Source organism: Electrophorus electricus, chromosome 9 (assembly GCF_013358815.1).
Source record: "Electrophorus electricus isolate fEleEle1 chromosome 9, fEleEle1.pri, whole genome shotgun sequence".
Classification (NCBI taxonomy): domain Eukaryota; kingdom Metazoa; phylum Chordata; class Actinopteri; order Gymnotiformes; family Gymnotidae; genus Electrophorus; species Electrophorus electricus.
This window is the reverse complement of record NC_049543.1, coordinates 7688934-7704190: the sequence shown is the minus strand read 5'-3', so window position 1 is coordinate 7704190 and position 15257 is coordinate 7688934. Positions and strand designations below refer to the sequence as shown.

Sequence of the window (15257 nt, the reverse complement as noted above, 5' to 3'; positions counted from 1 at the left end):
AATTGAAAAAGGCTACATTACAGGATCTAGTAATGTTAATAGGTGATTATATAAAAGATTAACTTATGGCTACCTAGTGTATGTATAGGTGGGAAAACAACTATTCATTTATGGTACATGTAATATAGATCTATATAGATACCTTACAAAAAACTGGCACTATACTTTAAATATACATTAATTTCATTTCAAATCTAATGTGCTCATGTACAGAGTCAAACCACAAAACTGTCACTTTTACAGAGACTCAGGAAGGAAGTGAAAATCCATGAGCGCTATATTCGAGCCACTGTTATATATATATATATATATATATATATATATATATATATATATATATATATATATATATATATATATATATATATATATATATAAAAACAGAATAACACTCCTCCAATGATTGACAGCATGTGGGCAGTAGTGTCTTGGATCCATCTTCCTTCAGACAGCTGGATGCATCTCAGATTTTGTTCCCTGTCATAATCCTTTCAATTATGTTTTATGCTCGCTGGAAGGGGAGATGACTGAGGGTAGTCTGGGAGTGCGACTGCAGATCTTTTGCTTTTCTGTATGGGATCTCATCGCTAGTGAAATTGATTTCCTGTTGTGAATGTCAAATATGTCTACATACAGTATGAAGATGGTAAGGACTTTTTAAAAATGAATTGTGGTACTGTGATATTCTGAATTAGAATTTATGTATAGTGTAGCTATGCAAAAGATGAGCAGATTATTCAAGTTTCAAGACATCACTGAAGGTTATATCTGATGCCCAAGAAATCAAAACATGAACCTTCAGTAATTAAACAGCAGGCAAAAGTCCTTTGCAACTTATTTTCTTATGTCATAATGCTGATGAGTGGACCCAGAAGACAGATGACAATGAAATTACTTTAAAACTAACCATGGTGAATTATGGGAGATCTAAACTGTACTTGTATTCTCCAAATATCTGCCATCAAGACACATTTCAAGGGGACAGACTCCTTTTTTTAGCCTTGCAGTTCCCTGGAGGTCAACTAATCAGTGAAAGCCTCCGCAGAGAGCCTGACTGGAGCCACGTCCATGTCCTAAGGGACGTTTCATTGCTGTAAATAACCAGGTGACAAGCCTTGTCTCGGACAGTTGGACAACGGTGGAGAGATGGCAAGGAAAGTGTTGCATGTTGCTGACACAGTGTCGGTCTATCCTCTTGTTGGAACATGTGTGGCCAGTCTCCTCAGCTCCCCTGTCTCTTTTCATATCACCACCACCACAGCAGTTCAAATTAAAGTGTCGGCCAATCCTGATTTAGTAGTAGAATGGGGAGTGTGGGGCATGAGGGTTATGGGTGAAGCATGCACTTCCTGACTGAAGTCTGCTCAGATTCCTAACAGAAACTATACTCTGCTAAGATTGTGATGACAAAAAAATCAACAGTAATTGGACATTTATCACATGCTATGGATAACTACCAGGCCATGGATCCCTGTGACTGAATGGTTGATTAATGTTGGGCTTCAGAACCTGGGACCTGCTGTACGGAGACTTATGTGTTTATAATTAAGATCGAACACAGCAACCATTGTAAATTAATCATATAGTTTGTCTTTATACAGCATATTCACTATGAAAGTAAGCTTTAGAGATTGTATTGAGTATGTTTCTTGTACAGTGTTTTTGTAGTTTTGAGATGCTCCAATGTTTGCAGTATATTGTTACATTTTCTCCCAATGCAAAAAGTTTTAACTTTTGAGATAATCCCCAGTCACAGTAATCTTCTCACACAAGTAGGCTATCAACCACATCAGGTAATCTTCTCAGTCAATTAGGCTATATGGCACATCAGGTTATCTTCTAGCTCAAGTAGACTATAAACCACATCAGACCTTACGGCCTACTCGAGTGAGAAGATTAGCACAATACTCAACATTTTAACCCCCTTTAAGAGTAGAATATTATCCTTATCAATGTGTGGGCACTTAGTGGTCGGACACTCCCTCTTGTGTCAAAGACAGGTAAAAAGAGTAACAACATTACAACTCCCACTCAACTTAGGCATATCAGAGAGTTTCCAAATAATATCGGATATTTATTTATTTTTTTTGTCATTTTCTTTAGAACGTGTGCTGATTAATGAATACCTTCTTAATTAGCCGTTGACTAAGGATGTTGAGTAATTAAATCAGATTGTTTGATTATAGGGATGTATCCCTTCTTTATTATACAGTTATTATTTACCATATATGTATAGTATATATATGTTATATCATGCGCTCTTCTCTGTAACGACGGAACGAATGCTAGCGACCAAGTACATGGTGAACTAGAAGCGCTGCATGCATGCAATTACAGAAATTATCATGCTACTTCGAAAGCGCCTCTGCAATCATTACGCTTGCTTGAACCCTTGATGGAGCCCATATGGCAAAAAGCAGACTATCACTCATATATTTAAATGCATTTAAATAAAACTACACAGATTCAAGATTCCGCCGAAAGCATGTATGTATTTCACATTACTGAATATTTCTGTAAATCTACGATGTTGTTTTTTGAAAAACAAACAAACAAACAAAAAACCCGTTATCTACTGCTATAAAGATGCTTCCGAACATTGTGCAGAACCCAGTAGTAACACCAATAAATTAGGAACAAGCACTGTAAACTCCAGCGAACCAGACTTCCCTTTAGAATCCTAATTTAAAGTTTTTCTGAACGTGCTAGATTGTCTCATATCCCCCCTCCACCCAAGTGGCTAGTCAGTTTTCGAATGGGCACTACTGCCCCTCCTCTATATTCCTGACGACATAACTGCATGTAAGACGAATTGGTGCTGGCTTGGACATCTTCTGTAAGAGCAAGCGACACAATAACCAGAGCTATCTCCAAAGAGGAGCGGACTTCAACGAGCACCGGGGGAATAAAGCATAACGACTGGCAAACTCGTGGCCACTGTTTCACATGGACTCTGGACATACTGGAATGTAATGCTGGAATTTAAGCACCAATAAACACTTTACCTTTGGAATTATATCTTTTAAATTAAAGGTACAGTATTTCAATTAATCATTTCTACTTTTTTTGGGGTACAGGGAAAAGTATGAACTTCAGATGTCGGGTTGAGTTCTATGAGTAAATGTTCTAAGGATTCCCTGTTAACCTTAAAGGTCTTTAATCGTAATTATAGGTAAACGATCCAACAGTTTTGCATGAAAATAAGTGAACCGGTGAAGAATCAAAAGTTATTCCCATCCTTGAATTCTTGTCAAACCTAATAGAGATGTTAGACAGAATACGGACCTTTCAGTATAAGCACAGGTGTTGCAGTTCGGTTCGGGAGCACTGAAGTAGATGCGACTTCATGAAGTTGAGGATAACCTATGGTGATGGCTCATGAATCTCTGTCGTCAGTTGCCACCTAAAGATAAAACGAGTTTTCGCCATGCCTTATAGCTATGGTATTATGCTTTATTAAAATCGTGGTAAAGAGTTTATTTTACATAGAAGTAGGAATGATGTTTTGAATTGCCAAGTTTCGGATCGCTTTATGTCTGTTTATTTTTTTTTTAATTCATTTTGAGACCACATGCTGACTTTCAATCGGAATGCTAGCTGCATTTAAAGTGTCCCTACTATCTATTCATGGTATGAGAGAGATAGAGAGAGAGGGAGCGTAGAAGACGAGGAAGAGGAATACTGTGAGAATGCATGGCACGTGAAGGAAGTCTATTCATCTGAACAGCGAGCCAGCTGCCAGCACGTACAGAAAGACAGCGAGCCCATGGCTGACTCTGAAATTAGCAAGGAACCGTAAATGAGCTGTCCGCCCAGCTACACGAAAGTAAGCCTGTGCGCGTCTGTCGAGGCATGTGGGCGTCTGTCGAATGTTTCGATTATTAAACAAAACTTTACGTTTAGAATTCTTCTCAGCCACAACCATTAAGTATGCCGTTTTCTATATCATTATGATATTAGACACGAATCCTTGAATGAATGAGTTTAGTTCCAAAGCTCTATCTGATTGGTTTCATTCTGGGGGGTTAGCACTGTAAGTGGGCCTCTGTGCTTTGACGCACAAACTTGCATCTTGTCCCCTTAGGGGGTTACGGCAACAGAATACCCAATTCCACTACCACCCACCTTCTCAAAGGAACCGTTTCGTTTGGCCGCCACTAGACCAACAATCCATGGCAGACAAATGAAGAAGGCAGAGCATTCAAAATTGTTCAATGCATTGAAAGAAAATCGTGGAGCTATGCTATTTATTCTAGTTAGATTTGTATTGGATTTAATGAAATAAAGATTTATTGATGGAATATATATATATATATATATATATAGCAATTAAAATGTTTTTATTTGAAACTCTCATCTGATAGTGTCAAGCAAACTATTAATTTTCTGTTTGTTTTCTTCATCTTCTAGACGGAAAATGTTACTGAATATAAAACATATATTGTGGTTATTCTACTTATGCCACTTATTCTGTGGACATGGTAAGTATATTTACATGTATATATATATATATATATATATATATATATATATATATATGACACATAAATCAGATTACATTAAAGTTTCAACAGTAATCTGCACAACATATTTCTTAGGACTGTGTGTGTGTGTGTGTGTGTGTGTGTGTGTGTGTGTGTGTGTGAAAGAGAGAGAGAGAGAGAGAGAGAGAGAGATACAGATCTCATATGATGAATAAGTGGAAGAGCATTTTTTTTCCATGTTTTTTACAAAGCAGTGATCTTCTGTTTCCCACCAAGCAAACCTTGTTTCTCAGATCCCCAAGTCTTACTGTGTTCTTCCAAGGATCCATACCTTTTAATTAGGAAAACTCTGTCTGGTGAAAACAGACGGCTTCACCTCATCGCTTAGAAAGGCCCTCCACATACTGTAGTATATGTGGCCCTCAGGGGTTATTCCACCTCTCCAGAGCTTTCCTTACATTGTTGATCAGAGAATTCCATGATTCCCTCTATCCAGACATGATGACTCAGTTTATTTCAACTCTGATGTCTAGCAATCATGGCGATGTGCTTGAGAGTATCAGTTCTGTTGCAGTTAATTAGTTTAATTATAGTTTCTATTTCCCACAATGTTCCTTGGTTGCTTCATATCTATCTTATTTTATTTAGGGAAAAAAATGCTAAACCTTTTGTATAGCATACTTATGTGTTGTTTTGTATAGCATGCTAATGTGTTCCAGCACATGTTGAATCCACACTGGCATCACTGTGTGGGGAAACCCTCCACAAGGGACTCTCTGTGATGCCTTTGGATATGCTGATTGTGTGTATTTAATGTGCTGCATTCTTGAATCTTTCAGCCTCCAGTTCAGTAATAGTGATGCAGCCTGTAAGCGGCTCACTGTCAGGGAAGGTGGTCCTGCCCTGCCACTTCTCTATGCTCCCTACCATGGCACCCAGCAATGCCACAATCCCAAACACAAACTATTTGCGTATCAAATGGACCAAGATTGAGGGTGAGATGGAATTCATCGTGCTCGTAGCCCAGAGCGGTGTCATTAAGATTGGCTCCAGCTACAGGAACCGGGTGTCTGTGCAGAGTCACCCCGAATATGTCGTCGACGCTTCGTTGACGATGGTGAAGCTGCGGGCCAGCGATGCTGGAACTTACCGCTGCGAGGTCATGTATGGCATTGAGGACACACAAGATACGGTCAACTTAGATGTCAGTGGTGAGCGTCTGGCGTTTGTCATTTAGTGCCTCTGTCTATTTCTTAATTGATTATATCTCTTCATTTATTCATTAAAAAAAACCATTCATGTTCTTTCCATGTCCCGGTTGTATTAGCCCCATTGTTCAGTTAATTACAGATGATATATTGTACGAAACTTTTTTTAGTATGACTTATTAGAAATCTTACAAATTAGTACAAATTTTAATAAGCTTTACCCCATTAAATCTGTGGCTCATTAACATGTGTATTAGATTTCAAATTATTTATGTTATATCAATTTAGGTCAGTTTAGTTCAATTTAGTTTTATTCTTTTTAACCCAAGGCTATTTAATATTTTCCTCTGCATTGTCTTCTTTTCTTCTAGAACAGTTGAAAATTTCATTTCTTTTATATCATTAAACAGTAAAATGACCTCCAGCTCAGTAACTTTGAGTGGTGTCTCATAGTCTTCTCTGAGACACATCTCCATTTGAAGACTTAATTTATGTTTGGAACGTTAAATGATGGAATGGGTTGGGTCTGGATAATTTTGGCACTGCCCATGTTTTAGCAAAGTTTCCATCATTTTAATTTGAGCCATTACTCATTCACTTACTGTGTGTTTGAAAGCCACCACTTGGGAGGATGGAATGTCCCTTCACCCATGTGCTTATGTTATTGTAACAATTCAACCCTCATTTTATTATTTTTTTTATGTGTGGCTCACTTTTTTTTTTCAGAGAGTTGATAAATAAGTTTAACATTTCACTCTAGAGTCACTCCCTTCTTCTACCAGGTGTTGTTTTTCATTATCGGGACAAGGCCAGCAGATACACCTTGGACTACAACAGTGCTGTAGAGGCCTGCAAAAGCATTGGCGCTACAATTGCCACAGCAGACCAGCTGAAAGCGGCCTATGAGGATGGATTCGACCAGTGTGATGCTGGTTGGATAGAAGATAAGACAGTGCGGTCAGAGCATGTTCATGCGTTGCACTGTTATTCCTACTGTTACTGTTTAATTTCACATTGCTAAATAAATAATATATTGTACTGCATCTCTTAGCAGTAACATCAATGGCATATTTTGATTACAGTCATTCCTTGCTTGTTTGAGGAGCACTTTTTACAATACAATGCTTTATAGAGATTAAGGGCAAAGACCCTTAATAAGCAAGGTAAGCTTTGAATGAAGGGTCATAAAATGGTTTCTGTCTATGTGTAGATACCCCATCACTAGTCCAAGACTTGGCTGCTCTGGGAACATGCCTGGAAAACCTGGCGTCCGGTCATATGGCTTTCGGAAGCCCTCTGAGACTTATGATGTGTACTGTTATGCAGACAAGCTTGAGGGTAAGAGTTCCAAGGAAATGTTTCTCCGTAACTGATTTTTTCCTAGAGCTTACTCTACACATGATGTGAAATGTTTAAGGTCATCAACCTTTCCTGTCATTGAAAATGTCCACCTACAGACATGAAGTTTGGGATAGCCTCACAGACATTTTAATTTTGAAGTTCATTAAACAACTGAGTACCAGATAGTATGTGATAATAATTATTACTTCTGAAAAGACCGCTGCTAGTGCATGAGCAGCCAAGTTACTTAATTTATTGTCGTTTGGCACTTTTCTGACACATTAAGCATGATTTCAAACCACAGTTGTACAATTACCTCAATCAAAAATGCAAAAAATAGTCATAGGCATAAGAACTTCAGTAAAGTTCAGAATTGGTCACAGAATGTTTTCAAGACTTGATGGCATCAGAAAGAAAAGTACTTTTGCATACTGTTTTATGTTGCCATAGCAAACAGGCACAGTACACCTACACTGGAGACAGTAACATACAAGTCATCCTATCTGTGAGCTGCACGGTAATGGCATTTTGAATGTGATATTTCTGTTGTAGTTTCAAAACTAAATTGAAGAGTGTGTGGTGATAATTTTGGTTAGTCTAGATAGGCTTAATCCAGACTGGCTAAATCCAGTTGCTTGCATACTAGGTGCAGATTTGAGCCAGCAAGGACTGTCCATCACTTGCCCACAGAGTGATTTGTTTGTAGCGTCTGGCATGCTTCAACCCACAGTTCTGTTTTAGCACTGTATAATAATTCTAACAGATGACAGGTATTGTATTACAGCCTTAGTGGGGCTTGAGCACTATCCCTAACATATAAATTAACAGCAGTTTCCAAATTGGCGTCACTTCCTGAAAACAAATACACTGTTCTATGTTGTGGTTTTTAATAGGTTCTTTTCCCTTAATGAAATGGGTGTTTGAGAGGTATCTGTTACACATGGGTGTAAATTATGACTATGGATAGACATCTTGGTTATAACATTTGTTACACCCTAAATCTAGGCAAAAACAGGCACACCCTCTACAGTGATTTTTTTTTTGTTCATTTGTTTGCATTTAATTTAGCTCAAGGGTCACACATGGAAAACATTATGCTTTTTTCAACATCTTGTTTACGAGATGTGCTGTCATCAGATTATTTAAAGAGACTTCACAGATTGCTCTGCTCATCTTGAGATGTAACTGATTATTGGCAATGTGAGTTATGTTTATTTGATGATAACTGATTGTTGCCAGGCGTTTTTAATATTATGATGCATGACAGCAGATTTGTTATGATATAATTTGATTTGTTAACACACTGTGACAAAATGCTTCAATCACTGCAGATCTTTTGGCCTTTTCCCCTGATGTTATGGTTACCCATATCTTTGTGTGTTCATATGTGTCCAGGTCAAGTGTTTTTCGCCCCTGCCACACGTAAAATGACCTTTGAGGAGGCCAAGTCTGAGTGTGAGAGCTGGAACGCAATGCTGGCTTCCCCCGGTCAGCTCCATTCTGCCTGGAGGAAAGGGTTGGACCGTTGCGACTATGGATGGCTCTCAGATGGAAGTGCCCGTCATCCTGTATCCATACCCAGGTTGCAGTGTGGTGGGGGCCTGCTTGGTGTTCGGACCATGTATCGCTACAACAACCAGACAGGCTTTCCAGAACAAACCACGAAATTGGGAGCATACTGTTTCAAAGGTATTAACCTTTGGTGTGTTTTACAACTGTTTGTGGAGCGCATGATGCTAAATGCTGGAAATAGATTCCTTGGTATTGCTGTTTAAGTCAGACATCCAGTGCCTTGATGTCAATTCTTAGAGCGTATGTAATCTAGTCCCCACCCCTACAAGCACTTACATTCCCACACACCCAGACACACACACACACATGCATACACACACACGCACGCACACACACACACACACACACACACACACACACACACACACACACACACACACACACACACACACACACACACACACACACACTTGTTTGCTTGCAGTTTCCAAAGACAATATAACTCTCTCTTTTCCCACATCAGTGACAGTGAAACTGGGCAGAAGCTAAGACTGTGTACATCTAAAGTCATTTTATTTGTGTTTGAAATTGCTGCCATTGTTTGTTAAATTAAAAGAGTTCATTCAAGTTGAGACATGGTGCATTGGAAAAGTTTACATGAGTCTTAGATAGACTGTAGCGCAATGGTTCCCTGACATCATTGCACTTCACTTTGGGTTGCCTCCCGTTTCCGTGGAAACCAAATTAGACTTGGATAACAGGAAATTTAAATCATATTTCTAAATGTTTTATACTATTGTACCATTAACAGTAACACTGTTACATAGGGTACATTTAATTAAATATTCAGTTCTTGAATAACTTATGGCAGTTGCAGTTTACATAATTTAGTGTTAGTGGCATTATTTATTTAGAAAGAACCGCCATACAAAATCTACAGATAAATTAAAAATATTAGTCCTCTTTTTATCTTAAATAACATATTTGGGGTCAATTAGATAAATTGATAATCAATTATATAATTCTAATAATTTAATTAGAAATAATGAATGTATTATTTCTTGCTGCAAAAATAACACATCTCTGTAGTATTTTTATGTAGTCTGTTTTCACTGGGGTTCCCTGGAGCTCTGACCAGGTCTCTATCCATCAGCATGAGAAAGTGCTTAGGTGTCACTCGCTACCTTGCCATCTACCTCCTGTTTCTGCAGTCAGACCCCCCCTCCTTGTCACTTGCACTCGTGGTTATCAGCGCGGACATGTTGATAATGAATAGAGCTACCACCGTGGCTCCAGAATCAATGGGTCTCACTGACCTCTGACCTGGGGGGGTGCTCTATCTTTTCAACTGAGGCTAATTTAGATAACTCACCTCCTGCCATTCAGGCTGCTCATGCAGAAAGACAACCTACTGTGATAAGTACTGGACCCCAGGGGTCATCTTAAATGGGACACTGTGACCACTGCTGTTGGTTTGGTCTATTTTAGCTTGCAGAGACCTCTCAGGTCTTTGTGTTTTACACACTGTTCTGGTAACTTGCACTGAATTGTGGAGCTGAGTGCATTGCTTTCTCTTTTACCTTAAAATGCCTTATCTTTTTTTCTTTCTCTCTCTCAAAAAAAAAAAGAGTGCCAGATGTTCGAAGCCAGAATAAAGGCTTGCTCATTGACTGGAGCAGACCACAGTCTACTTTCCTGTGAAGGAAAATGACTCACACCTTACATCAGAGATAGCTAGAGAAAGAGAGGGAGTGCATGCACTTAATGCAGACCAGCTGGAGCCATGGCTACAGGCCATGTCACATTAGAGAGGAGAGGTTCACTATGCTGTCACTCCCCAGTGTGTTTTAGTGTGTGAACAATGAATAAGTAAAAGCCAAAGTCAAAGCTTTTAAGGAAAACATCTGACAGATATTAGGTTAATTGTTTAATTAAACAAACATTACAGAAAAAGCTTTCCCTTAATGATCATGCAACCAGTCTAGACAGTTTGAGAGGTGCAATAATAAAAGTAAAAGAGCTAGCAAGATATAATTTCTAAAAAAGCAATTTAAAAAGATTCATACAACATACCCTGTTTTAACTTGGCAAAGTCCCCATTAACTAGAAGAGTAAAAAGCAAACATGCAGAAGGTGTTGACATGAAAATGCTGGGTCAGGTGAGATGTTTTAAGGTGTTTTAAGGTTCACACAAATTTAAGGGAGTCTAGGAACTTTCTTTTCAAAGTTTTATCTCTACTGAGCAATATTGGTGTTTATTTCATAATAATTTTATAATGACCTTGCAATAACATAGAAATATGTAATGTTCCAATGGGGTCAGTTTACTGTGGTAAACAGCAGTTAAGTATTTTGTGGGAAGAAACTGTCCAATAAATTTTTTCTAAATAGCTTCTTCACAAATCAAGTTTGGCTGTTAGTTGTTGACCAGCATGAGTGATTTATAAATGAACTTATATGCTACAGAAAGCTTTTCTAATATACTTCGTTAGAGTTATGTTTCCCAACAAGAGAGCCATGGTCTTTTAAAAGTTGTTCAACAATGATTGTTATGACACATTAATCCTTTTTGCTGTGAAATGCTGTGAACCTATTCAGATAGAAGTGCAATATGGGAAACTGAACGTCTATGAAAATGCACAGCAAAGTTTGTATTATTTGCTCAGTAGAGGAACAAAAACATCTCTCATATATCCTAGGTTTGCCAGTTGTGCTGTATTCCTTTTTGGTGGTGTTTACAGTGGGTCAAACATATTTCTGTCTTCCTTTAGGTCATGAGCATTTACTGAACCAGTCAACTTGGGTGGATGTCACAATCCAGGGTGTCAGCTCTGCCTCACCCAACACAGGCTCTTCAACCATTGGCCAGGCTGCCTCCTTTGCGACAGTGTTCTCTTTGGAGCCAAGAGAAACCTCTGAAGTAGACCACGTCTCTGTAGATGACTATGACAGCATTGCCACAACAGAGCCTCCTTCCATGTTTTCCACCAGCATGGCCCCACCAGGCACCTCACAGCTTCCTAGCAGCCCTGAGTTACCAATTAGCCAGCATGTCACAGTGGATTTTATAGAAGATGATACAATTATGACACCAGATTTAAATGAATTTGGCACTGAAAGCTCAACTGGGTTGGAGGCACAAAGACGTGGAGATGTTGTTCATGATGAGTTCACAACTGCTACTCATGCTGTTATAAAGGCACCTTCAGATGAATCAGAAGATCACACTGTTCTTGAAGTGGGCACAATTCCAGCTGATGTTCTGCTCTCAGCCTCTCCAAGCACAGAGCCTATGTTTGCAGTAGGAAAAACTGAGGAACTGGATCTGGAAGACATACACATGCAAACTACCTCGGACCTACTGCTTACCGTACTGCCCACACAGAGGATTAGAATATCTCCAGATTCTGAAGGAACTGTACAGTCTATTACTGAAACAACTGTAGCTACAAAATCAGTGATGGAGCTTGGGGATTATGGAACCAGCACTGAAGCCTCAACAAGTGAAACAACTCATCACAAATCACCCCAAATACTAGTGCACCCTGTCACTGGGCTTTCCTATGAAAGCAGTTCCAGAGAAAGCACAACAAAAGATGAAGAAGGATTGCTTAGTACCAAAGATGTCCATCTAACCATAGGAGCCGAGAGAGCCCCAGTTGAATCTACTAAGTTTGGTGAATATAATGAATATGAAACAGACACAGACATTAGTGTTATGGCTGGGCCACCATCCAAATCCACCATTCCAGAGGCTGAAGTGACCTCTGATGGAGTTATCAGCTCTGAACTTTACACCACACCACTCACTACTGAAGCCACTGTCACATTCACAACATTTATGTGTAATACGATGCCTGGATCAACCACCCTAGAAATGGAAGAGGTGGAAGAGCGTCTCAGCTCTGTGGAACCTAGTTTACAGATACCTGATATCAGTGCGGAAGAACCCCTGAGCACTACACCCATATCAGCATCACCCCAGGTTACCAAGCCATTGAGATCCACAACAGCTGAAACACCTGCTCAAGAATCGGAAAGTGCAGCATTCACTGAGGAATCAGCATCAGGCAGTCCTGAAAGCCTTAGTGAGATAATGACAGAAAGCAATGATATGACTATCGACACTGGCAGAGAGCATATTCAGTCGGTGACACTTTCTCCTACAACAAGCCCCACAAATTGTACAGTGTCCTCAGCTGGACAGGCTATCCAAGTGATCATCATTAATGTAGATCAGCAAAAGGATAATGATACAAGTAAGACCATTTTAATATTGTTTTTTGCTGATTATAAGCTGTTATGTCTATAGCTATGAAAATGTATTAACTGATTTCATCATCAGTAGATACTTTAAATGAGCATGTGGTTTTCTTTCATTAGTTAATATAAATTATTAATTGCATAATTCAAAGTAGAATGACTGTGAATAATCAGGCTTCCCAAACATATAGTATTAAAGCTAGAGTCAATCACAGAATGTAGATATTTATGATAGTGCTGTCCAGGGTCCTGAATAGTTGGATTCCTTGCCAAGTTCATTTTATAGTAAGAGCCTTTGAGCAGAAATGGAATTTTCTGGTTCAGTTGTTGCTTTTTCTTTTGTATGTGTTATATAAATATTTATTACACCTTCTCTGCTCATAAATGAAATCTTATTATGCTTTGCACATAGGCCAATTATATGTTTGGAAATAATAATATCAAATTCAACAAGTTTTTAAAAATTACTCTAAAAAAGTTAAGTAATGTCCTCAATGACCTCTGATGAGGACTAGATTAGCATGTAAAATTCACTGCTTTACTAAAGACCTGATTTAATGAGGCTTCATTGTATTTTTTTGTGTGTAGTGCAGAAAAGAGTCTCTGAGTGGATCGCTCCACATGAGTTCTTTGTGGGCATGCTTTGTTCAGGATATTCCGAGATTAACTAAAAGAGTTCTTTAGACTTGGCATTTCTCAGACCCTTCTTCTGTTCAGTCTCTGTGTGAAACTGTTCACTCACTATGTGGAAAAGAGTGGGTGAATTGGCCTGTTGCTAGAGTAATTGATGGTATGTGCACTTTAGCTTACATCTTTTGGCATGATATACAGTTTCCATACAAAAGTATTTTTCTATAAAAATATATTAGATAGCTACTATATATAGGTACAGTTGTCTGGTTTTAGAAAGTCCAAAGCTAAGTTTACCATGTTAGCAGTATTTAGGTTTAATTTTCTTTCAGACCTGCTGGGGGGACTTTGGATTGGTATTTTAGTGTGGTTAATAAAGCACTCTGGATATAGCACTCATGTACCTAATCTGAAACTACAGGATGTTTTTTATAAAGACCTTCAAGATACAGAAACTGGAAAAAGACATTGCAGTTCTTCAAATACATGTGGCCTTGCACATATGTTAAATATTTCTAAGCTTTATGCATATTTATCTCAAGACTCAGGGGCTTTAGGAGAGGTTTCTTTATGCTTAGCCAAACTGGTGTTTTTAGTAGTAGGCTTGACACTTCCAGCTGGCAGCTGCTAATTACTGGGTTCTGCAGAGGTGATGTAGCATTCATTTCAGTTAAGAGACCAGTGCAGTCTAGTCAACAGGCCTGTTGATGCAGTGACTCCACAGCAAAGCTACTCCTCTTTCTATCCCAGTTTCTCGAGGTTTGGCAGGGAGACATCTTGGCGCAAAACCTGAATAAACACAGATGCATATTAGCACACTGAAGACTGGGCACCACAAGAAGGCTGATGTCACCAGAGTAAAGTCTTATTTCTGTGTAAAGACAGTGAAGCAGTCAGTGCCTAGTTTGTGTAAAAAGTAATTATGATTTTTTTATTGTTTTTTAACACATTTTTATCAGTGAACTTTAGATATGCTTATAGACCCAAAAGGTTTATCCCACCCTTACTGTAATCATTTTAAGTATATGGTTCTTACACTGAAAATACAATACTTTATATGGTAATGTTTAGTAATGTTTAGTGCAGCAATAACTAAATTTATCTTAGATTTTAAAATGAATCAAGAAGCAACATAGCGGTCATGATATAGGCTGATTTTCCAAGACCTGCCACCAGAACTAACAAACTAATCAAGTTACCATATGGCTGAACTATTGCCAAAGGAATAATTGAGCTGAGGTAATGAGGTAATGATTTAAGCACAAGAGCACACTTGTGTTTGCCTTTAACTACTTCAGAAATTCTCCCCTATGACTGTGCTCCAAGCTGTTTTATGTAATGCCTGTTTTAGCAGATGCATAACGTGGCAACAGAACCTTGGTCTCTGCTCAGTGTCTGGAAGCTGAGCAATGGGGGGAAAGTAAGGGGAGACAGAAGTGCGGAGGTACTAAAATCTGTCTTTCCAGACACTTTTAGACTGAAACAGGTGTCTGCATCAGTCACTTCTGCCCTTGCAGGTGTTCCAACCCTCATCCACTAATCCAGTAGAAGCCTGGTTTATGGGAGAAGCTAGTTAACTGTCAATGTTTGTTGTTAGTTTGTTGTTAGATGCATGTTTGTTGTGAATGTGTATTAAAATATATGCAATCCCTGTTGACTGGAGAGAGATTATACTTGCCTTTTTTTGAGATTACTGCTTCCTTTTTTTGAACAGGATTGATCTTGAAGGTCCATGTTATTTGTTTTAAGTATTGTTTTGAGGGATTAATATTAGAGGATGCAGAAACATGAGAAGCATGTCAAACTCTGTCAAAAGACT

The 15257-nt window shown here is 38.7% G+C and overlaps 1 protein-coding gene across 3 annotated transcripts in view; it reads left to right on the top strand.

The window, feature by feature from the left end:
* The first annotated feature begins 2852 nt into the window (after positions 1-2852).
* Positions 2853-15257, top strand: part of vcana (versican a) — a 38007-nt gene continuing 25602 nt past the window's right edge. For 2 of the 3 annotated variants that reach the window (XM_035530281.1, XM_035530279.1), the window contains exons 1-7: positions 2853-3033; positions 4411-4481; positions 5324-5695; positions 6475-6649; positions 6903-7030; positions 8429-8722; positions 11317-12804. In XM_035530281.1, coding sequence (XP_035386174.1) covers positions 4418-4481; positions 5324-5695; positions 6475-6649; positions 6903-7030; positions 8429-8722; positions 11317-12804 — 2521 coding nt within the window. In that variant the 5' untranslated portion in view covers positions 2853-3033; positions 4411-4417. Of the gene's footprint in view, positions 3034-3624; positions 3827-4410; positions 4482-5323; positions 5696-6474; positions 6650-6902; positions 7031-8428; positions 8723-11316; positions 12805-15257 lie in introns of those variants that run through there. The other variant, XM_035530280.1, reaches the window with a different exon arrangement.